The 22,040-nt window shown below is 45.0% G+C and overlaps 1 protein-coding gene across 1 annotated transcript; it reads left to right on the top strand.

The window, feature by feature from the left end:
* The first annotated feature begins 741 nt into the window (after positions 1-741).
* On the top strand, positions 742-19,166 carry ANKRD22 (ankyrin repeat domain 22). The gene is made up of 6 exons (XM_032770308.2): positions 742-949; positions 11,468-11,659; positions 12,613-12,720; positions 15,110-15,187; positions 17,673-17,771; positions 18,863-19,166. Exons 1-6 carry the CDS (start codon positions 929-931, stop codon positions 18,938-18,940), a joined length of 576 nt encoding a protein of 191 aa, XP_032626199.1. The 5' UTR covers positions 742-928; the 3' UTR covers positions 18,941-19,166.
* The last annotated feature ends 2,874 nt before the right edge of the window (positions 19,167-22,040 follow it).

Here is a 22,040-nt window from a genome sequence, read left to right as displayed (position 1 = left end):
TACAAAGAGGACAAAGATTTCAATGTTTCTTGCGGGGTAGGGGGGAGAGGGGAGAGGGAACCAACACCTGTATACTGTACAAGGTAGGCAATAATAGAATGCTTCACTGAGCCAAGAGCAGACTGTCACATATACAATGTTCAGCATGATGCAACAGTGGATCACTATTTTCCCTAGAAGCATCCAGCCCAGATGACAGAATAGGTCTTTGGGGAGTTGGACCATATTAAAACTAGAAATGTAGATTAAACTGGGAGTGGAGGGGGAATAAGTACTACAGGGAAATCCCATTTTAGCAGTGGATAGACTAGGTTCATTGTTTCTGATTTCTGTGATTGCGTACTAATGGAAGCGTATTTCTCTGATAAAGCAAATCTGCACTTCCCTTTCAATGGGTATGTTAACACCACTCTTGAAAGCTTTAATCTCATTTTCTGCAGTCACAGCTGTTATGTTCTAGGGTCCCATTTTTTACTATTTGGGTGATAATCTCACACCTAGTTCTGTAAATTCTTGTTTTATAAGTCTCATGTTTCTTCATTCATTTTCTTGTGCAATTTGTCTTCTCCCCTGTGGCTAGTTTAACCTTTTCTGTTTAGGGAACCTGCTATTGCAAAATATTTCTAGCTGTTGTAACTTGTATTGCTTGTGTCAGCCTTGCAGTAACCCCACACTCACGTTTATCTCACTGGGTTGGGCTTTTGAAAACGGCATCATTTCATACTCCCTGATTAGGAAAGCACTTACAACAAGTGAAGCTTTGGAAAGGATCAGATACCTATTGTTCATGGCTCAAATCACTCCACTAAAGGACTCTTGAGATTAAATTTTAATCAATTTTAAACAAACTCAAGAGCAACTGAAAGTCAAGAAAATTTGCTGGTCAAGTGAGCTACAAAGGACTTCAGGCAAGCTCCAAAGAACAGACATGGGGATACTTTATTCACAGGTACGTGGCCATTTCTTATGAGGTATGTGAAACTGTAGAAAATCTATATAAGCGATTTAGGTTTCCTTGACAGGCTCATATTAGGAATTGAAAACCCTTTCTTGTCTAAAGTACAATACTTTACATGTGGCTAAGGGTACTTTTTGTACAAATACATACATTTCATGTGTTTCATTTTCAAAGAAGGTGCTAGCTAAGTTAGAGTATACTACAGCTTTGCATTCAGAGCAAAGCAGTTTGGGATTCTGTTTGACATGTTAGGCAATGCAACTGAGTGGAACTCTCTCGTCACACCCACACCTTAGCGTCAGTAATGGGGAGACAGAGGAGGAAGAGTGCCTTGATTTTAGCAAGAGTGCTGTATAACATGCATGGTCAAATGCTTTCCATAGTTACAGACAAGGAGCTGAATCTCTACTTTGCTCCCTAAGCTCTGATTACAATTGATTGGTTTCTCCCGCTGGATATAGCATAGAATGTACATGCTTCTCAAAAACTAAATTTACATGTGGAAAAGCAATAAAGTTTTCATTAAAAAAAAGTAAAGCGCTATTTCAAATGAAAGAGAATGAGGCACTTGAATTTATATATAGCTCAGTTCCACGTGTTCATAAGCCAACTAACCGGTTGGACTTCATTTCACTTTAAAGGTGTAGACAGACATTTATAACAACTTCTTTTTGAAGTCTTTACTACTCTGACAGAACTTTGTCTTGCTTTTTACATCAAAAACTGAAAGTTTAAGATGTTTAATTAGAGCAGAGTCAGTGTAATTATTTCTTTCATAAACAATTCTAAATTCATTAGTCATTTTTCCAGTAGAATGTGTTTTTAGGGAATAATTTTATTTGCAAAGTAGGGCTCCTACATGATGAATATAAATGAACAGTGATGTAAATGAGTGACAAGTTATAATTTCTGGACAGTTGAGATGCTGCCAGATTTTTCCAGAAATGGTGTAAATAATTATTTTATTTTCCAGTTATTCTCTTCAACATTGGTTCTCACCTAATTTGTAGAATAGGCATGTCAGCTTGAGTTAGATTTCAAGGCATAAGTTAATGCAATGGAGTTTCTGTAACACAGTATCTATGTTTTGTGAAAAGTGACTCCATTTTATAAGAGCAAATGGAAATTATGAAATACTCTTACAAATCCCATGCAACTTTGAGAGACTAATTATCTGTACTCTGGGTCACAGTTACAAGACTAGCTGCACCACTGTCCCCTCTCTGAGTACAGGCCTCATGCCCTTTCCTCAGCTGTCAGGCCTCATGCCCTTTCCAGCCCAGAGGAAGTATTCTCAAGTTCTCTCGCTCTTAAATGAGACTCTGGGATACAGTACCCTGTGCGCCAACTGTGCTTACCCAGCAAGTCCAACTGAGCTCAGCACCTGTGATTTTTCCCTTAAGGAGTCCATGACTAGTGGTATATACAGTCATCAGATCCACTTTGTCAGATGCATGTCATGCATCTGACGAAGTGGGTATTCACCCACGAAAGCTCATGCTCCAAAATGTCTGTTAGTCTATAAGGTGCCACAGGATTCTTTGCTGCTTTTACAGATCCAGACTAACACGGCTACCCCTCTGATACTTGATAGTCATCAGATCAACCTTCTTAAATCAATGTACTTATTGATCACAGTAGGAACAAAGAATAAGGGGGGGATAATTTAAAATAAACATGTCTACAGGCACATTGCTCTTACTGTTGATGGTAGCCTTCTTCAAACAGCCCTGGAAGGTATGTGCACACATATGGGTTGCCGGAACACCTGCCCAACAACCACTTCCTCCTTTCAGAATCAGTCCATTTTTAAACTGATATGAGGAGCTCTAAAGGACTATAGTTCCAGGCCTGTTTCTTCCAATGGCATTGTCTCAGAACAACCCCCAAGTGTTTGCCAAGGGGTGGCTTATCTGCAGCCATTTTTTATTTTTTTTTGCTTCCTGCTTGTTTTTACCTGACAGCACCTTATTAGGCTAAGCCGATACATTCATGCAGTAAACATCCCAATATCCAGATCAAAATCCAGTATTCATAAGTTAGAGATCAGCTCCAGTACCACTACATACTGATTTAACCAAATGCTTTAAGACTGATGAGCAAAATCTGCCATACTGTCATCAGTATTTTTGGTTAGAGAAGTTCAATTTGTTGAGAGCTTGATGCAATACCCAGTAAGTCCATGGACAGACTCCTGCTGACTTCAATGGCCTTTGGATCAAGCTCTTGAGGATCCATGCTCCCCTTTTTAGATTATTCCTGTTACTGTGGCAGGATCTGTGCTGACTATTGTCTACCTCGGCACTGCTCTTATAGGTTTCCACAACAAATGGAAGGAAGTCATACAAGTCACTGCAGACCTCATAGAAGCGGGGAACAGGCCACTCTGTAGAACACTGCCTGGCCGTGAAACACACAGGCACCCCTCCCAAACATGCATCTGGATCAAATATCATGTCCTTGTGTAAGGACTTCTGCTATTTTAGAGAAAAGCACTTTCTCCTTTCTTGCCTCTCTTAGATGTAAGGGTCAGTCAACATCAGTTCTGTGGTGTCCCCCTTTAAGTTCTGGGACTTTTTAAGAGTGGATGAAGACCTAGAGAAGGCAGAAGAAGGTGTTGGGAGAGAGGACTATGGTCCCAGAGGACTAGTTAAGACTTGGGGGAAATCCAGGCTACTGCTTCTTTAAGAGCCTGGGACCAGGAACTTTGTAGAGTAGGGGTGGGCAGGGTTCTCCTCAGTCTCAGTCAATTGGGACAAGCTCTGGGAAGATGACTTTATATTCTGTCTCTTCCCTCAGAAGATGATGATCTGCCTGCTGAACCCTCCTAAGCTGAGGGTGAAAGCATTGACTGGAGAAAAAGGACCAGCTGGAGGGGAAACTAGCTGAGGCTGTAAACTGACCTAAGTTACAGCTTCAGCCCCAAGGAAGAGAGTTTGGGGACACCTGTCTTAAGGAGGGGGGCAGAGGGACGGTATGAAGTACAACTCAGCTCTTTCACAGGGTCACAGCTTGTAAATGCCTCTGCCTCATTATCCAGGGTCTTCAGATCTTGCTTTGATCTGAGCTCCTGTTGTGCAACAGTGGAGTCTAGTGTGTCTTGTGGATGTTTTTAGTACCTATAGCTCCCACTTCTGGGTTTCTGCTTTTATCCTGGCCACTCAGACTCCAAGGGCTAGATTCACTAAGGAATTTAGGAAACTAACCGCCACTTTAGGCCTAAAATCACACAATCAGGTCCAACTGGGATTCACAAAACCCCTGCTCAGATGTTTCTGAATTCTGCAGGCCTCTAAACTCAGTGAGCAAATCTTTGCAGTGAAAATTTCCTAAGTGCCTGTATTTCTGCCTCTGAGCATGTGCACCGAAGTCCCACACCAGGCACCTGGATGCTTAAGCCCAGAACAATGCACAAGCTGCGGGAAGACAGGCATTCCTTTGCCTACATTGCCTATAAGACCCAATATAGTACACATGCTCAGGTCTGGCCCACTGGATCAGGCCCCTATAGGCAAGTGTACACACTATGGCTGGGGGGAGTACTACCATCCTAACCACTGGGCTAAAAGTTATGAGGAAGGTCCCCCTTTTCTTGCTTTGTGTTAAAATGGTGTAGATGCTTAACATCAAGACAGGGTTTGCAGCTGAGATTCCCAAGTGGAGGGAGGCCCAGGCTTAACACATCCCTTGGCTTGGCATCTCCCATTGCCTAGCGTAGACAAGTGCCATATAGTGTGCTGGCTTTTGTAAATCCCATTCTGAGGTGCCTGTCTCTCCCCTTTCACTGTATAGGGAGCTTAACTCAGGTGTTGTGAATCCAAGTGATATTTCCAGGGTCCTAAAAGTTAGTCATGGCAACACTGAGTGCCACCATGTTTAAGTTTTTGTGAATCTAACCCCAAGTCTCTCTAAAGTTCAGTGACCTGAGATTCCATCTTACTGATTACCTTCTGGGCCATATTTTTCTGGGTTGCTTCCTTTTCCACCTTCAACAAAGTGGCTTGTAGTTCCTCTTTTAGTCAGCCAGTTGTCTTTTGAATTCTGTGATCTGAACCTGCAACTCAGCACTCTGGTCATGCAGATTGGTGGAGTTTTCCTAAAGCTTCCTGGAAATTGTCCCCAAACATCAGCTACTGCTCTTCTTTGCAGAACAGACCGGCATTCTCCCAGAGCTGTGATTGTGGCCTTGTGCCTATATAGGTTCATCTTAATGTAGTACTGCTGAGAGTCATTATACCAAGAACCCAGCAAACTGAAGTCGTTTCTCGAGAGCAGCAGTAATACAAGGTTCATCATGCTGTTCAACTAGTGTGCCTCAACCCAAAGGCAGATTACTCTTCTAGGTGTAAAAAGATGAAACTGTCTGTCTGCTAAGTCCTAGCTTTTCCTCTAAGGGCTTGGCTACACTCGGAACTTCGAGTGTGGTCGCAGCGCCAGCGCTGGGAAAGAGCTCTCCCAGTGCTGCACGTACTCCACCTCCCCATGGGGATTAGCTTGCAGTGCTGGGAGCCGCGCTCGCGGAACTGTTTACACTGGCGCTTTATAGCGCTGTATCTTGCAGCGCTCAGAGGGGTGTTTTTTTCCCACACCCCTAAGCGAGAAAGTTCCAGCGCTGTAAAGTGCCAGTGTAGCCAAGGCCTAAGACTAATACCAGCTGTTAACTGTTATTAGTCTTCAACAGCTTGCAGTTATCCCTGCTCTTTGATTTTTTTTTTTTTTCTGTTTACACAAGACAAGATACAACCTTAAGATCAGTCACTTGCAATTTCTGAGAATGCTCTCTGACTGTCACCTCTCTTGGAGACATGCACCTCTCTCCTATCTGTCTGGATATCTCCATGCTGAATAGTTCCCTGCCTTTACCCTGTTGTTCTCAGCAAGAGACTCCACCCAAGCAGGCTTGTGAACTCTCTCATCAAAGCATTAAGTGTAACTGCTCGTTACGACATAGGCTTGCATAGAAAGTGTATTTTATTCTTAAGGTAAAAGCACGACAGAGAAAAACAATAAACGAAACTATACTCATGCAAATAAGCTTACCAGTGATCTCCTCAACCCTAACATGGGCTCTGACAGGAGCTGTCCTTTGAAACCTCACACAAGCAGTTTCTTTATGGTTTCAAGTTCATCACAGCTTCCGTTCAGAACAAGAGCAGTGTCTTATGTCCCTTCAGTAGGCTCAGTCCCTCCAACCTTTCCCTAACAATTGGCACCCTCCTTGGAGGTCCTGTCCATTTGCTAGATCAGAAAGAAAGCCCTGAGGCTGTTTATAACCAGGCTAATGATGCACAAATCCTTTGTCCATTGGTCCCTGGAGAATCCTCTTCAGGGGTGGCTTCAAAGGGATGATAACCAGAGTTAGCATACCCAACATTACATACAATCTCACAATAACACAAACAATTGCCTTTTTAATACAATGGACCCCAAAACCATTAAATTTACTTCAGTAATGCTAATCTTAATGCTATAAGATTTGTTCAGGATATTGTCATATCTGTCACAGCACAGACCTCCCTACTCGAGGGAAATTACTTCCTTGTGGTCATCTTATCTAGGGCACTCTCCATTCTTTTTTTTTGGAAACAGCCGCAGCTGAAATTTACAAGGTCTGAGACAAAGTAGAAGTGGATCTTAAATAAGCCTGACGTGTTTTATGTAGTAACATTGTAAAGCAAGAGTACCAAGAATATGTCCTGACCCTCAGAACCAGCACTCTAACCCAGCCAGACCCTTTTTTTCAGTTTAAGTCCCTGGCCCAGTCATACTTTATTTGTCACTTTTATCTTATTTGTCCTCTTCTAAATGAGAGACTTCAACTACCCAGTTTTAAACTAGCAGGACAGTGTCTGCAAAAACAATTTCTCTATGATAAGTGATGATTTTTTAGGACAGCTAGCTCTCGAGCATTCAAGAGGAAAGGGTAGTCTTGAGTAAGTCTTAAACAACACACATGAGCTAATTCAAGAAGTGACTGGTTAAGCCACAAAATTATAGTGGCCAGGACACAATTGGGTTCAACATCTAAGAGGAGGTAGGGTACCAAAAAATGACAACTTTAGAAAGGAAGATTTCATTAAAAAGGAGAATTTTAGTCAAAGAAGCCATAACGTTAAAAGTAAAATGCCTAGAGGTGGCATGGGTGCTGCTTACAAAAACAACAACAGAGTCTTAGAAGGCCCGTTGAACTGCCAAACAAAAGAAATGAACAAGGCAGGCACGGAATAAAACATTATGGCTAAATTCCAAGGTTTGACAGGCTATTCAAGCCAAACTGAAATCTTTCTAAATTTGGAAATCTGACCCTAGTGAAGGCAATAAACAGTAGCATAAACTAGAGCAGGCAATATTAGTTAGGGTGACGACGATATTTAGGCGTTTGTCCCGCTCCCAACTGATGTTTGGTTGGGACGCAATTTGTCCCAATATTTTGCACTCTGCTCTTTTTTTGCGCTCCCCCTCGCCCCATGTATCCCAATATATTTTCTTCATCCCATCTGGTCACCCTAATATTAGTAGGGAAATTAGAAGGGCCTAAATGGATTTTGAAGAGTAAACAGCAAAAGGGGTAAAACAAACATATGAGATTCTTTAAGCGTATCAGAAGGAAGAAAGTTATGACAGAACTTTAGGTCCACGGGATCACTTGATTAAAGGGAGCAGTTAAGGAAGACAATGACATTGTTGAGAAACTAAATGATTTTTCTACATAAGTCTTCACTGTTAAGGATGTTGGGAAGATTTCTACCTAGGATCTGCTCTTTTCTGGACTACGAAAAATGAGGTACTCTCAGGGCTAGTCTATACAGAGCAGCAATGCATGCTGCAGGAATATGATTTCTGAAGCACACTAATCTGTTGCACACTAATTGTTCCACTAGACCTGCTGGAGCACACTAAAAGTTCCCTAGTGTACTTTAACATGATGTCATTTCAATACCAGCATTCAAGTCTATTCATTGTACTGGAATTGCTAGAAGAAAAAAGCCCAATATATTCTGACAAGAAATTGTTCCTTATATTTAAGCTTCTTGACCAATATTTACAGAAGTGAAGTGATCCTTTGTGTTCTTTTTTAAAAAGTTTTTATTTTAACCTGAAGTGTGGCTCTATTCTTAAAAGTTACTATGTAAAAACTGTACCTTCTTACTCAGCAGTTCTGATCAATGGGATTGCTCTCTGTATGTGAAAGTAAGCACCTGCTTAGGTGGGTTAGTGGATTGGGGTGCAGCATTTTTCAGGATTGAACGCTTAGTGTTTACTATGGTGATTAGCTCCAATGAATCAATGGACTCTTTGCATGGCTAAAGTAGTCTTAATTGAAACAAAAAAAAAACTAGAGAAACAAAATGTCTGACAAACAGAAGCAAAACCACCAAAAAGGGGAATTTAGAAATTACTGAATTACAGCAATAGTTTTCAGTTCCTCCCGGAGCATCACCTTCCAGCTACATGTATAGCAATTAATAGCTTGGTTTATTGCAGTATTGCCGAATCTGATGCGTTCCTCTCCTGGTCCATTAGAGCGTTACATTGAAATAGGCATATTTGCACTGTTATTTATCTCCTGGCACCATCTGGTGGAACGTAGCTATCACTGCAACATCCATCTGAATTCCTGTATAGCCTGAGTATCAGAGGGGTAGCCGGGTTAGTCTGGATCTGTAAAAGCAGCAGAGAATCCTGTGGCACCTTTTAGACTAACAGACGTTTTGGAGCATGAGCTTTCGTGGGTGTTTACCCACTTCGTCGGATGCATGTAGTGGAAATTTCCAGGGGCAGGTATATATATGCTAGCAGGCAAGCTAGAGATAACGAGGTTATAGTTCATCAGGGAGGGTAGGCCCTTTCTTAGCAGTTGAGGTGTGAAAACCAAGAGAGGAGAAACTGTGTCTGTAGTTGGCAAGCCATTCACAGTCTTGTTCAACCTCGTTGATGGTGTCAAATTGCAGATGCAAAGAAAACTGCTGAGCTTCAGTTCCTCTTTGAAGTCTGGTCCTGAAGTTTTTTGCTGCAGGATGGCCACTTTAAGTCTGCTATAGTGTGGCCAGGGAAGTTGAAGTGCTCGCCTACAGGTTTTTGTATATCGCCATTCCTAAATATCTATTGTGTCCATTTATCCTTTTTCGCAGAGACTGTCCAGTTTGGCCGATGTACTAGCGAGGGGCATTGCTGGCATATGATGGCGTAATATTACATTGGTGGACGTGCAGGTGAATGAACCGGTGATGGTGTGGCTGATCTGGTTAGTCCTGTGATGGTGTCGCTGTGTAGATATGTGGGCAGAGTTGGCAATGAGGTGTGTTGCATGGATTGGTTCCTGAGCTAGATTAACTATGGTGCGGTGTGCACAGTTGCCTGGTGAGAATACGTTTCAGGTGGCAGGTTGTCTGTGGGCGAGGATTGGCCTGCCACCCAGGCCTGTGAAAGTGTGGATCATTGTCCAGGATGGGTTGTAGATCCTTGCTGATGCGTTGGAGGGTTTAGCTGGGGCTGTATGTGATGCCAGTGGAGTCCTGTTGGTTTCTTCTGGGTTTGTCTTGCAGTAGGAGGCTTCTGGGTACACGTCTGGCCTCTGTTGACTGTTCTTATTCCTCGTGTGGGTAGGTAGTTTAGTTCATCAGGGAGGTGTAGGCCCTTTCTGCATTGAGGTGTGAAAACCAAGAGAGGAGAAACTGTGTCTGTAGTTGGCAAGCCATTCACAGTCTTGTTCAACCTCGTTGATGGTGTCAAATTGCAGATGCAAAGAAAACTGCTGAGCTTCAGTTCCTCTTTGAAGTCTGGTCCTGAAGTTTTTTGCTGCAGGATGGCCACTTTAAGTCTGCTATAGTGTGGCCAGGGAAGTTGAAGTGCTCCCTACAGGTTTTTGTATATCGCCATTCCTAAATATCTGATTGTGTCCATTTATCCTTTTTCGCAGAGACTGTCCAGTTTGGCCGATGTACTAGCGAGGGGCATTGCTGGCATATGATGGCGTAATATTACATTGGTGGACGTGCAGGTGAATGAACCGGTGATGGTGTGGCTGATCTGGTTAGTCCTGTGATGGTGTCGCTGTGTAGATATGTGGGCAGAGTTGGCAATGAGGTGTGTTGCATGGATTGGTTCCTGAGCTAGATTAACTATGGTGCGGTGTGCACAGTTGCCTGGTGAGAATACGTTTCAGGTGGCAGGTTGTCTGTGGGCGAGGATTGGCCTGCCACCCAGGCCTGTGAAAGTGTGGATCATTGTCCAGGATGGGTTGTAGATCCTTGCTGATGCGTTGGAGGGTTTAGCTGGGGTGTATGTGATGCCAGTGGAGTCCTGTTGGTTTCTTCTGGGTTTGTCTTGCAGTAGGAGGCTTCTGGGTACACGTCTGGCCTCTGTTGACTGTTCTTATTCCTCGTGTGGGTAGGTAGTTGAGATTGAACTAACTTTGTTATCTCTAGTTTGCTTGCTAGCATATATATACCTGCCCCTGGAAATTTCCACTACATGCATCCGACGAAGTGGGTAATCACCCACAAAAGCTCATGCTCCAAAAAGTCTGTTAGTCTATAAGGTGCCACAAGATTCTCTGCTGCTTGTATAGCCTAAAGCACTATCAAGGTCAGTCCATGTCTACAATACAGACCTGTAGCTATGCTGGCATAACCCTGTAGTATGGGCTCAGCTTACAGTGGTGGAAGGGGTTTTTATTAATTGCCTCAGGAACACCACCTCCCCGTATGACAGTATGAAAGCATTCTTCCGACGACATAGCTGCAGCTACACTTGGGCAGGGATTAGGTTCACGTAGCTACAGTGCTCATACAAGTGTGGATTTTTTTTCACACCCCAGAATGCCTTAGCTATGCCAATCTAAGTTCTAAATGTAGGCCAGGCCTTAAACTAACCAATTCTTTTAATCTTTCTTTCTATTCTCCTGGAGAAGGAGACCACCAACATACTCTCATAATGAGCCAGCCAAAATTAGAGAAACCATTTAAACTAACATCACTTGATCACTTGGAATGCTAGTAACTTAAATGATCCTATAAAATGTCCTAATGTCCTTCAAGATGCTAAAATGTAGTCACTCTCTGTGTGTGTACACACACACTTAAATAAGCAATTGTACTATAGGGTCTTTTGAGAAATTTTAACCGTTTTTTCCCCCCCCCCCGATGCTAGAGTTTACAGTGTTGATTTGCAATATTATATATTATTTCCTACTCTTCTAAATCCTGACCTCCCACTGATGTGTGTCTACATTAGGGGAGTGATCCAACTCCTACTACAGCCCATGGGAATCTTGACACTTTCCATTCTAGGAGAGTTGAACTGGGCCCAAACTTAGTTCTCTTTCTGAATTTTTGTGCGCAAGGTTTCCCCAAGTGCTTCCCAGAAAGTGGGAATTGAGAGTCCTGCTAGCTCTCATTGAAGCAGATGTGAGGTCCCTCACTTCACCTAGTGGGAAGTACTTGGCTCTTGGTAGGCTCAGGCCTATAATGCCTGGGTCACTAACATTTCCTCCCCTCCTTTCCTCAGCCCATTTGCCAGGCAGCTTATGATAATGACTTCAATCAAGTTCAACTCCTGCTGGAAGAGGATAGCAATTTTTTAAACATTCAAGACAGCTGTGGTGGAGACACACCCCTAATCTGTGCCTGCAGACAGGGACACAACAGAATAGTCAGTTACCTTTTGAAATGGAACGCTGATGTGAACATCAGAAACAAGGTGAGTGGCAACAGCCAAGTGTTCCAGGAATTCCCTCTTTTCATTAACAACATCTGATTACATTTTGCAATTAGGAGTGGAGGAAAGTGTTTGCATCCACAGCACAGTTCTTCACCCGTCTTGCTCCCCTACTCCATGTTTGCTCCTCCTGCAGCTTTGGAGGCTCTTCACGCCTTCCCAGGCCTGGTAGGAAGGCAAGTCCAGGGGACGTTTGTGTGCATGTCTGTCTGTGTCTCTCTTCCCCCCTCAGGCCAGAAGGGATGGCAATTCCAAGGGAGCCCTCTTGTCTCCCTTCTCAGGCCTGCTGTTGCAGCATTACAGGGGAGGAGCTAACCAATACATTTTTTACCAGCAAAGAAGAGGGGGCAGAGCTGTCAGGCTCTTGCTGTTCTCCCCAACCCCATCCAGAAGCTTCTCTGCCTCCTGAGGACATGGGGAGCTCTCCTCACCTCCGCAGCAGCTCTGCTTGGCTGCTTATTCCAAACACCTCCTGCGTCCTCCTTCACAGCCTCACTCGACATCTGCCTCATTACCTTCTGTGACTAGGGGAGAGCCAATGGGATTTTGAATGACACAAATTAACAGTTAATAGCACACTTAACAGTGGGGGCTATTCTTGCTATTCTGCCCCCAGAGGCTTCAGTAACAGCCACATGGGAACTACGGTGCACTCTTCCCTCCGCCCCCCCACACTCTCCCTAACCTGGCCCAGGACTGGAGACGTCAATTTCAGACCCCAGTCCCATGTACACTGTGCCCCTGTGAAGCTCAGGGGCTGTGGTTTTGGGCAGCTGAAGTGTATTTCACTCAGTTGAGCAAGATACCCATGTCCTTGTTTCAACATTAATGAAAAAGAAATGGTCTAGATATATAACCAGTCAGAAAGCTGTGAAATACACAAGGGGAATAATTGTGCATCTAACGCTAATAACAGACATTTCTTCTCTGTTTAGAAAGACCGCACATGTTTGCATTATGCTGTGAGAAAACGGTTTAGTTTCCTTGACTACCTGCTTATTATCATCCTAATGCCTATTCTCCTTATTGGCTATCTGATCATGGTAAGTACAAACTAAACTAGAAAAACTTACCTTACATTTTTCCATCATAAGATCCACTGTAGGTACATTGACTTCCTGGCAGTGGCATATCATCTGTGTATACAAGGCATACATCACATGTCCCAGAAGTCACAAAAACCATGGCTTAACTGGCAGCCTGCAGGCCAATTCCATTTAGCTCCCCACTGCACACTGTAGAACAAAAAAGCATCCTCTGCACAGAATGACCTCACATGCCCCATACATACAAGGCCAAGCCACATGAAGGAAGCCATTTTGGACCACCACATGCATGCAAATGTAGAATTACATGCCTTACTGAAAGCATCACAGCATACCACTGCTACCTTAGCTAGCTGCTGTTTCACTGTCTCCTTTTTTGACTCTCCAGTAACTTTGACATAGAATATTACTTGACATGTGAAAGCCTTTCTTGAGATATGGGTTTATTAATAAAGTTCACAAGGAAACACAGGACTTCCTATCTGGCTTATATCTGTGGTACAAGATCCTTAGGTCTGCTCCTGCTGAGGACATCCTATAGGCAGACTGACTCCCCAGCCTCCTTCCATAGCTTCTGCAGCTTATAGGCTTACCTTAGACTCTCTTTTGGGAGAAGGAGTCTGTCTCTCTTTACTTGTCATCGGGTATCTATCAAGCAGCAACTCTGAGAACTATTTTCCTAGTCTCCCAGACCACTCCACTCTTGATTGACTTCTCTGATCATTTGTAAGTCTCCCATGACCCCTCCCCAGCTGGATTTAATAATTGAACATGCCCATCTGATCCCTAGCCAGTCAGGGTCAGCTGAGAGGATAGTTGATCATGCCAGGCAAGGTTGGGTTGACTCCCCTTAAAGGGCCAGCCAGCCTGTGATACCTACCTATCAAATTAGCTATTGCGGGCAGGATCCTGTACTATAGCTCGTTGTAAGCTCGTCGGTTCGGGCCTCGTCCCCCTCAGGTGCGGCGGGGAGCCAGGGCGCCTCCTTCTAGGCAGCGGGACGGGTTCGACGCCGGTCCTGTACTCAAGGGTCGAGCAGATGAGGGCTATGGGCCCTGGCCCTTAGGCAGGGCGGGGCAACAAATAGTTCAGGGGCAGCTCCTGGTCACAGGGGCTGAGCAAGCAAAGTCTATAGGCCCTGGCCCTTAGGCAGGGCAGGGCACCAAACAGTTCAGGCTCCAGCTCTTTGAGGCAGGGCAGAGCAGTAGCACAGTCTAGAGACCCTGGCCCTTAGGCAGGGCGGGGCACCAAACAAACTGTAACACAGCTCAGGGGTTTTGGGTGAAGGGGGAATTCTGCCACCCGGTTACGGGTGGCAGGGGGAATGCAGGCCCACCCACTCCTCTGCGTTCAGCCCGGGGCCCTGGTAGCGGCAGTCGCCGCTAAGGCGGTCATGGGGATCTGGACCGAAACACACTGACAGGGTGATCAGTAGGGCTCCCAACCGAAACGCTGACAGGGTGATCAGTGGGGATCCTGGCTGATGCACACGGCCATAGGCTCGGGCCTTCTGCGGCCTGACTGTAGTCAGCCGCCCCCGTCTACTTCCAGTTCCCCCCCTGGTACCTGTCCTCCGTCGGCGTAACTCGGCGGTCCCAGACCATAGTTTCCTCGGAAGACTGGGGGGTAGCAGGCTCTGGCGGCTCCTCCGGCCAGCGGGCAGGTAGTTTCAGGCTGAGGGTCCTCAGGATACCCGGCACGGGGCAGGTCCGGCCAGTGCTCCTCTGGATACCGGGCCCGAGGTAGGTCCGGCCAGCGCTCCTCTGGATACCGGGCCGGCGGCAGGGCCGGCCAGCGCTCCTCTGGATGCCGGGCCCGAGGTAGGTCCGGCCAGCGCTCCTCTGGATACCGGGCTGGCGGCAGGGCCGGCCGGCGCTCCTTGGATAGTGAGCACAAGGCAAGCTGGGCCGAGCGGGAGCTCGGGCCTCCACGTCTGTGCTCTTCAGCATCCTGCGCTTAACTGAGCTCTGGGCCCTGGCTTTTATACTTCCTGTCCCACCCCTTGATTTCCGGGGGGCAGAAACAGGCGGTACTGGCTCCGCCCATGGAGGTGCCTGCTCTGGCTCTTCCCCCTAAGGTGCGGCGGGGAGTCAGGGCACCTCCTTACACTCATCCAGAGTTATGAATATACAAAATAATCCTGGGCTGTGATTTTCAAATTAAGGACTGAGTAAGAACGACAAATGTATAAGGACCTCAGGATTTGGCTCTGAACATAACTAATATACTGCTGAGATAGTAGTGTCAAATGTAAGCGTACTGCACAGATGGAGCATTTCCATTATTTTGAGTAGAATGCTCAGAGCTAGCCCAAATCTACTTAGTAACGTGTGTTACCTGAATTAACTTTCCAACTGGGTTGGACTTCTTTCTATGTGTTTAACAGGTATCAAAAACTAAGCAGAATGAAAACCTAATCAAGATGTTACTTCGAGCTGGCACAGATGTTAATGCTGCAGACTATGTAAGTGGGTCACTGTATACACTGGTGTGGTGTATTCAACGTTCATTTAGTTAATTTAGAAAAAGTAGCTTTTAGAAGCTACTAGAAATAGCGTGATGCTTCAGAGGAAGATCAACCCAGGAAAGGTTGTTTTGATGTGTTAAGCTTTTCTGGCATTGTGGCTCACTGTTGCCCTTTAGCAAATTTCACCCTAAAATTCAAAGTACACAATTTTCTCCCCCTTGGCAGCCCAACTTGGATTTTATTCAATTCAGTTATTCTTTTTGCCTCTAGATTCTTAATTTCCATTGCTCTAAACATAGCATCCAAAACAAATGTGAAATGTTAGACACACTCCCCTTACCCTGGTGTGTTACATTTGACTGTCAGCCTCTTTATTGCTGTGGTAGAGTCTTCGTCAAATGCTGGGGAATAATGAAGTGTCACATTGCCACAACACCCTTAAAGGAGTGCAAGCTGCAAAGGAAACATACCTGAGTTCAGTCACCAATCAGCCTTCAGTGGAGTGAAGATGCTGTAATTCAGCAGAGTTGATGGAAGGATTGTGTGTTTGTAGAACTGGGACTATCAACTTTGCCAGTAGGTGTGGACTGTACCAGAAAGGAGCTGATTCCCTAGGTTGGGGGTGGTTAGACTTTGTGACTATTCTGAGTGATGTCGTGGTATGAGAAACTGTATGAACAGCTGGGCTAGAACCCTTTATTCATCCAAAGTCAGGGTGGGTTCAAGTTCTAGTCCTACACGTGAACCATCAACCTGGCTTCACAAACATCCATGGACCTGCTCTGGTGCAGTTTATGAGTCAAGGGCACGTCCAATTTTGCCATTGTTCTAGTCTGGAGGAGGGGGATAATCTGATCCCTACAACCTCTTAGTCTTCAGAGGGCACTGAGTGGCTTCTTCTCTCTCCTGGTCTCATCTAGAGACTACCTGGTATACACCTACATCCATTAGGGTCTCTGAGTGCAGAAAATAACCTCTTTCTCTTTCCTCCACGTAGAGCAGGAGAGGGGGAAAAGCTCCAGCTCTTTCTTCAGCCAGTTTCTGCAACACTAAGGCATGAGCAGATAGTGTCCCATAAGCCTTAGTTATTGATAATGTCTAGGAAAGGTCTTGACATTTAATAGCAGCCATAGGCTACTTGCTAGGGAATCCCAGGTGCTTTTCTAATTATCATACAAAACATCATTACACTATTGACTGACATTTAGCTTGTGGTCTATGATGACCCCCAGATCCCTTTCTGTAGTACTCCTTCCTAGGCAGTCATTTCCCATTTTGTGTGTGCACAACTGATTGTTCCTTTCTAAGTGGAGTACTTCGTATTTGTCCTTATTGAATTTCATCCTATGTACTTCAGACCATTTCTCCAGTTTGTCGAGATCATTTTGAATTATAATCCTATCCTCCAAAGCACTTGCAACCCCTCCCAGCTTGGTATTGTCCGCAAACTTTATAAATGTGTTCTCTGTGCCATTATCTAAATCATTGATGAAGATATTGAACAGAAATGGACCCAGAACTGTCTTCCAGCATGTTGTACAACTCAATTTTTTAAAATCTATGAAGCTTACATTGGAGGCTAGTAAACATGTCTAGGTAATACATTCACCTGGAAAAAAACAAGATACCTGTCCAATTTTTTTGAATGTTCACATTTGATAGACATACCTGGTCTGTTAAGTGTGTAATCAGAGATTTCACTCAATTTAATAAAATCACAGAAATGGCATATCAAGGGTAAAGATTCTCACTCTGTAACATGGTAACACCCTGCTAAATAGAGAGATCCAATGACTACTGTGTAATGTTTCTCTAATTGTTGTAATGATTATTGTATTGTCTTGGATATTTACAGGACTAGGATTTATAAAACTGTTAAAATGTTATAAATATAGAAATAGTTTAAAAAGAAAAGCCTGCTAAATTCACAGGACTGGACACAAACATGCAGTGATTCTCCTCTACCTAGGCTACTGCCTAGATATGTTTACTAGCATGCAGCGTAAGCTTTGCTGTAACAAAGCTGTACACATTTAGGCATTGGTCTGCATTAGTGGGTTGTGGGGAGGATGAGGAGTTGTACCATGCTGGGGGCGGGGCAGGGAGGGTTGTGCAGCCTGGTGGGTAGGCAGATGTGCTTTAGGATAGCAATGCACCCTGAGCCCGATCGCTCAATCTTTACATTCTTAAGCTTTGAGGAGACTGAAGTCTGGGCCTGTATCTAGATTCTTATTTTGTGGCATAGACCCATCTCTGGTAAACAGTAAAACAATCAATCTTGTCACTCCATCACATTAAGTGCCTTCTGCCCCGTATCACATATGGCTGCATATCGTCCTTTTTAAAAAAACAGACAAAACAACTTCCAACATACAAATACCATTGGCAGGTGGGCTGATGAAATGACAGATGAATGTGTGTCTAAAATTTCTGCTTAAAGTGTGGCAAAAATAAACTGTACCTGGATTCTGTTTACTTTCAGTCTGGTAGCACAGCCCTTCACTATGCCTGTGAAATGAAAAATCAGTCAGTTGTTCCTCTACTACTTGAAGCCCATGCAGACCCTTCCATAAAGAATAAGGTAAGGAGGTAATAGCTGTGTCTGTGAGCATTGCCCTGCTAAGCTCTCAGAAATCAGGTGGCTGCCACAGGAGAATGCAGAGTGCACTGCTCCCCAGGAGTGGATTCATTTCTAGGGAAGGACAAAGAAATATTTGCCCCACTGCTTTCCTGGGGGGAGAGCAGCTTTAAACTGTAAATAGTGCATGGTTGGAGCTGTGCAAACTGCTTGGGGGATGTATTGAATCAGTGCATCTCCAAGGGGTCTTGGCCATGCCCCTGCTGGTCCAGCACTGCCCACTTCCAGTTATGATGGCTGGTTGCAGGCCCCCTGGTGGAATGGGATATGTGGGTACCCTCCCCAGGGCTTCTGGGAGACTTGCACACTAGGTTATGCCAGTGTAAGGGGTTGAATCAGCAACTTCCGTTCCCAAGGGAGGCTCATCCATCACTACCAAATGTCAAAGGTAAGAACTGATTTCTCACCACAAACCAGAGACATGTAAGTATCTTGGCAACACTGCAGCCCCTTCATTTACTCTTGCTTCGACACGGACTTTTGACATCAGCCACATTGAATAACAGAATGGATTTTGGTGTGATAGAAATAGAGTCATGACCCACCAACTGATGGGGAGCAGAATCAGACTCAGTTCATTTTGAGACCTCTATAAGTGCTGGGGATTCTTATCAGTGTGGATCAGACAATACAAACCACATAGGTGAACACAAACTGGCTGATCTGTCCAGTGAGGCTCTCAGGGTATGTCTGCAGTGGTGTCAGAGGTGTGACTGAAGCCCATGTAGACATGCTCAGGCTGGCTTTAATCTAATTAGTGGGAGTACCAATAGCAACAAAACTGCGGCAGTTCAGACTTCAGCATGGGCTGTACCAGCCTGCTGTGGACCCTGGGTACTTAGAGAACTAACCTGTACTGAAGTATGTGCTGATACAGCTTCACTACTGCTGGGATTGGTGCTAAGTAGATTAACACTACCTCAGGTGTTTCTACACATGCGGCACCCCACCTCTGATTGCAATACAGACATACTCACACTCAAGTACCTGCTTCCATGACTATTATCATGGCATGTTTTGTCTATTTCTTTCAGAATGGGGAATCTCCACTGGATATAGCGAGAAGATTAAAGTTCACCAACATTGAATATATGTTAAAGAAGGCATCCTAGTCCTTAATGGGATGATGTTAAGGGTGTTAGGCATGAAAAAAAAATCTACTCATCTGGGCACTCCCTGTTGTACAGGGATGCCATGGAGACGTTGTTTTTGTTTAAGATTTGATGTTTTCTGCATCATGTACTGTATTGGGGTGAAAACATTATCTAAGTTGTATCTACTGGTATGCAGTCAGTACATACAACATATAAAATACATAGCCATGTGGTGTGCCTGGAAGGAGTTGTCTTATTTTTATTCTGTTGATTTATGATAATTTTCATGTATTTTCCTCAACTTATCCCCTTACTTACAGTAGCAGGGAATTTTAAAAAGTAAAAAAAATTATTTGAAATTTGAGGACTATAGAAGACATGATTCACAACGGATTCAGAAAATTTTTTTATTTAAATTTCATATTGGTTTTTAATAGATTGCTGGATATTTCTGACCACGAGACAGTTGTCACCAGTGATCTGCAAGCCCAATATATTATGTTTGTAGTTTTTCCTTTCTACATTTTCATAACTAATGATGGCAGACAGAGCATGATTCTTCAGACATTCTGTCACGTGGAGCAAAGCTGCCACTCCAGGACACACCTCCTATGGCTGGATGCAATGATGCAGCAACTCTACCTCAGTCTCTGCCACTATTGTTTGGCCCAGTCTAGCTGTAAGAGTGACCTGACCCTCTGGCCAGTCCACTTTAGAGTCCAGCCCTTTCCAGGGCTTCAGTCTTTTATCAAAGTCTAACCAAACATAAGAAAATAATCCAACCTTCAGCCTGGGGTCAGCAGGCCACCTCTCCCTCATATGTATGTCTCAGTTACTATAGTCTTTCTCCAATGACACCTCCATCCAGGGGCTGACACATTCCTCCCTTCACTCAGGGGTTCAGACAGGCAGACTGCTGCTGCTGCTCCTCTGGTCTTCTACCTCCAGTTCTCCTAGACAATAGCCTGTCTTCTCTTCTCACCTGTCGTCTTCTCAGCCATCTTTCAGGCTGCTTTCAGAGAGGAGAAACTTCTCTCCTCTGGGGCTCCCTTTCAGTTGTGCTTATCCAGCTCTATACAGACATCACCAGCTCTCCCCCAACAACTAAGTTTTGCCACCTGATCTCCCTTTGATCAGAATCAGCTGTTGGGGGTAAGGGGGAAGGAGTAACTGATCCATCTCACAACAAAACTTTAAAGCCCCCTCTCTCCCCAGACATGCAACAACACGGAACTCCCATTTTTGTCCCTTTGGTGCTTTTTGAAGGGGAAAATGGACAAGTAAAATCTATTCCTCCCAAGTAAAGAAATAAAGGGACAGCCTCTCTCCTGTGCCAGTGAGACACAGTGCAGGAGGAGCAGGGTGGCATCAGGGAGCTGCTTACAGCTTCCTGGTTCTCAGGTCTGGGTCAGTGCCAATGATGCTTAAAGCTACTCCTGGGCAGCTCCAAATTTCACCAGCCTAGGGTTCTTAATGGAAAATCAATGGAGGGTTGCTATGGCAGACAGGAGTTCTTCCACATCCTTTTCCTCCCCTGCCATACCCCCAGGGCTGGCTTTAGGATTTTTGCCACCCCAAGCAAAAAAAAAAATTGCCCCGCCCCCAACTCCACCCCTTCTCCAAATCCCCAGCCCCGCCTCCTCCCCCCGGCATGCCGCATTCTCTCCCACATTGCTTCCTGGGGGTCCCCCGCAACCTCCCGCCCTAGCTCACCTCCACTCTGCCTGCTCCCCTGAATGCACCGCTGCTCTGCTTCTCCTCCCTCCCTTTGAAGGGAGGGCGGAGATGTGGAGCGGCGGCGTGTTCAGGGGAGCAGGTGGAGCAGAGGTGAACTAGGGTGGGGGGGCGCAGGAAGTAACGGGGGGTAGAGGAACCACTCCCCGCTTCAGCTCACCTCCGCTCCACCACCACCGCCTCCCCCAAGCACCCGCCACTCGGCTTCCCCTCTCTCTCAGCCTTGCTGTGCGAAACAGCTGTTTTGTGTGCAGCAAGCCTGGGAGGAAGGGGGAAGAAGTGGAGCGGCGGTGGCACGCTGAGGGGAGCGGGCAGAGGCGAGCTGGGGCGGCGGGGGCACTTTTTCCCCATGCCCCAGAGTCAGCACCTATGATGGCCGGCGCCAGAATGCCACCCCTAAAATGTGCCGCCCCAAGCACCTGCTTGTTTTGCTGATGCCTGGAGCCGACCCAGCATACCCCTTATACCTTCAAGTGAGGGAATAGAAGCATATTTTGTTTGACATACATTTGAGAAAAAGGACATTCTTGGAAAACGAAGTGGTAGTGGGAGGGGAGACCATAACAGGAGTGAATATTGGCATTACTGGGGGCCTAGAAAGGGGAATGTGATACGCGGTAAGCTTAGAGATGCAGGCCAGAGGAAGGTGGGTTAGGGCCTTATTACATGAGCGGAGGGTCTAAATACAGGTTTTGTCCATATCTGCCTGATAGGATTGCCATCTGGGAGACTTAAGAGAAGCAACTTCCACAGAGCAGCCTAAATGCCTCACTAAAAAATGTAAATGAAAGGAAAATGTTTGCCAGCCTAACATGATTGCATGAGAGCTGACAGGTGTGGGGCTGAGCTAGAGAAGACGGTGGCCAAAAGGCAGACAGATACCATTTCTAATAAAGAAAGAAAAGCAGGTGATATTTGCTATTATTTTGGAAGTCCAGTGTAAATTCAAGAAAAAGTATGGATGTAATTTTTTGGCTTGTGACTATTTTCCTCTATGTTTGCAATACTGTGGAGGCCTTGATATTACTTCTGGCTGCTGTATCGTCTGTGTGTCTCCCGCTCGCTCATCTTTGATAAAAACAACCAACCAACAAAAATCTTAAAATGAAAAATATCTGTCCCTTTTTTCCCCTCAATCATTTCATTTAAAATCACACTTATGGAATGATGTTTTCACTATCGCCACTTCTGCGTGTTCACAAATCTCAAATTAGACACCCAAAGGGACATGAGCTTGGCTTCAAAATCATGAGGATAAAATGACAATTAACTGTTTAATGTCATAATGGTAATCAAGGCTTTTTTAAACACCTAACTCTTGTTGAGGCTGAGATAGTCCTTTTGATAGAACATCCCTCCTCATCCCCACCAGTCCAGAAACTAT

Source organism: Chelonoidis abingdonii, chromosome 15, assembly GCF_003597395.2.
Source record: "Chelonoidis abingdonii isolate Lonesome George chromosome 15, CheloAbing_2.0, whole genome shotgun sequence".
Classification (NCBI taxonomy): Eukaryota; Metazoa; Chordata; order Testudines; family Testudinidae; genus Chelonoidis; species Chelonoidis abingdonii.
The sequence above is the reverse complement of the archived record's forward strand: the minus strand, read 5'-3'. Positions and strand labels throughout refer to the sequence as shown.

Excerpts from the sequence above, each read along its gene's own strand:
- ANKRD22 (XM_032770308.2), top strand. The coding sequence starts at position 929 with ATGGGGATACTTTATTCACAG. Across the intron at positions 950-11,467 it reads TGGGGATACTTTATTCACAG|CCCATTTGCCAGGCAGCTTA; the intron begins GTACGTGGCCAT and ends TCCTTTCCTCAG. Across the intron at positions 11,660-12,612 it reads ATGTGAACATCAGAAACAAG|AAAGACCGCACATGTTTGCA; the intron begins GTGAGTGGCAAC and ends TTCTCTGTTTAG.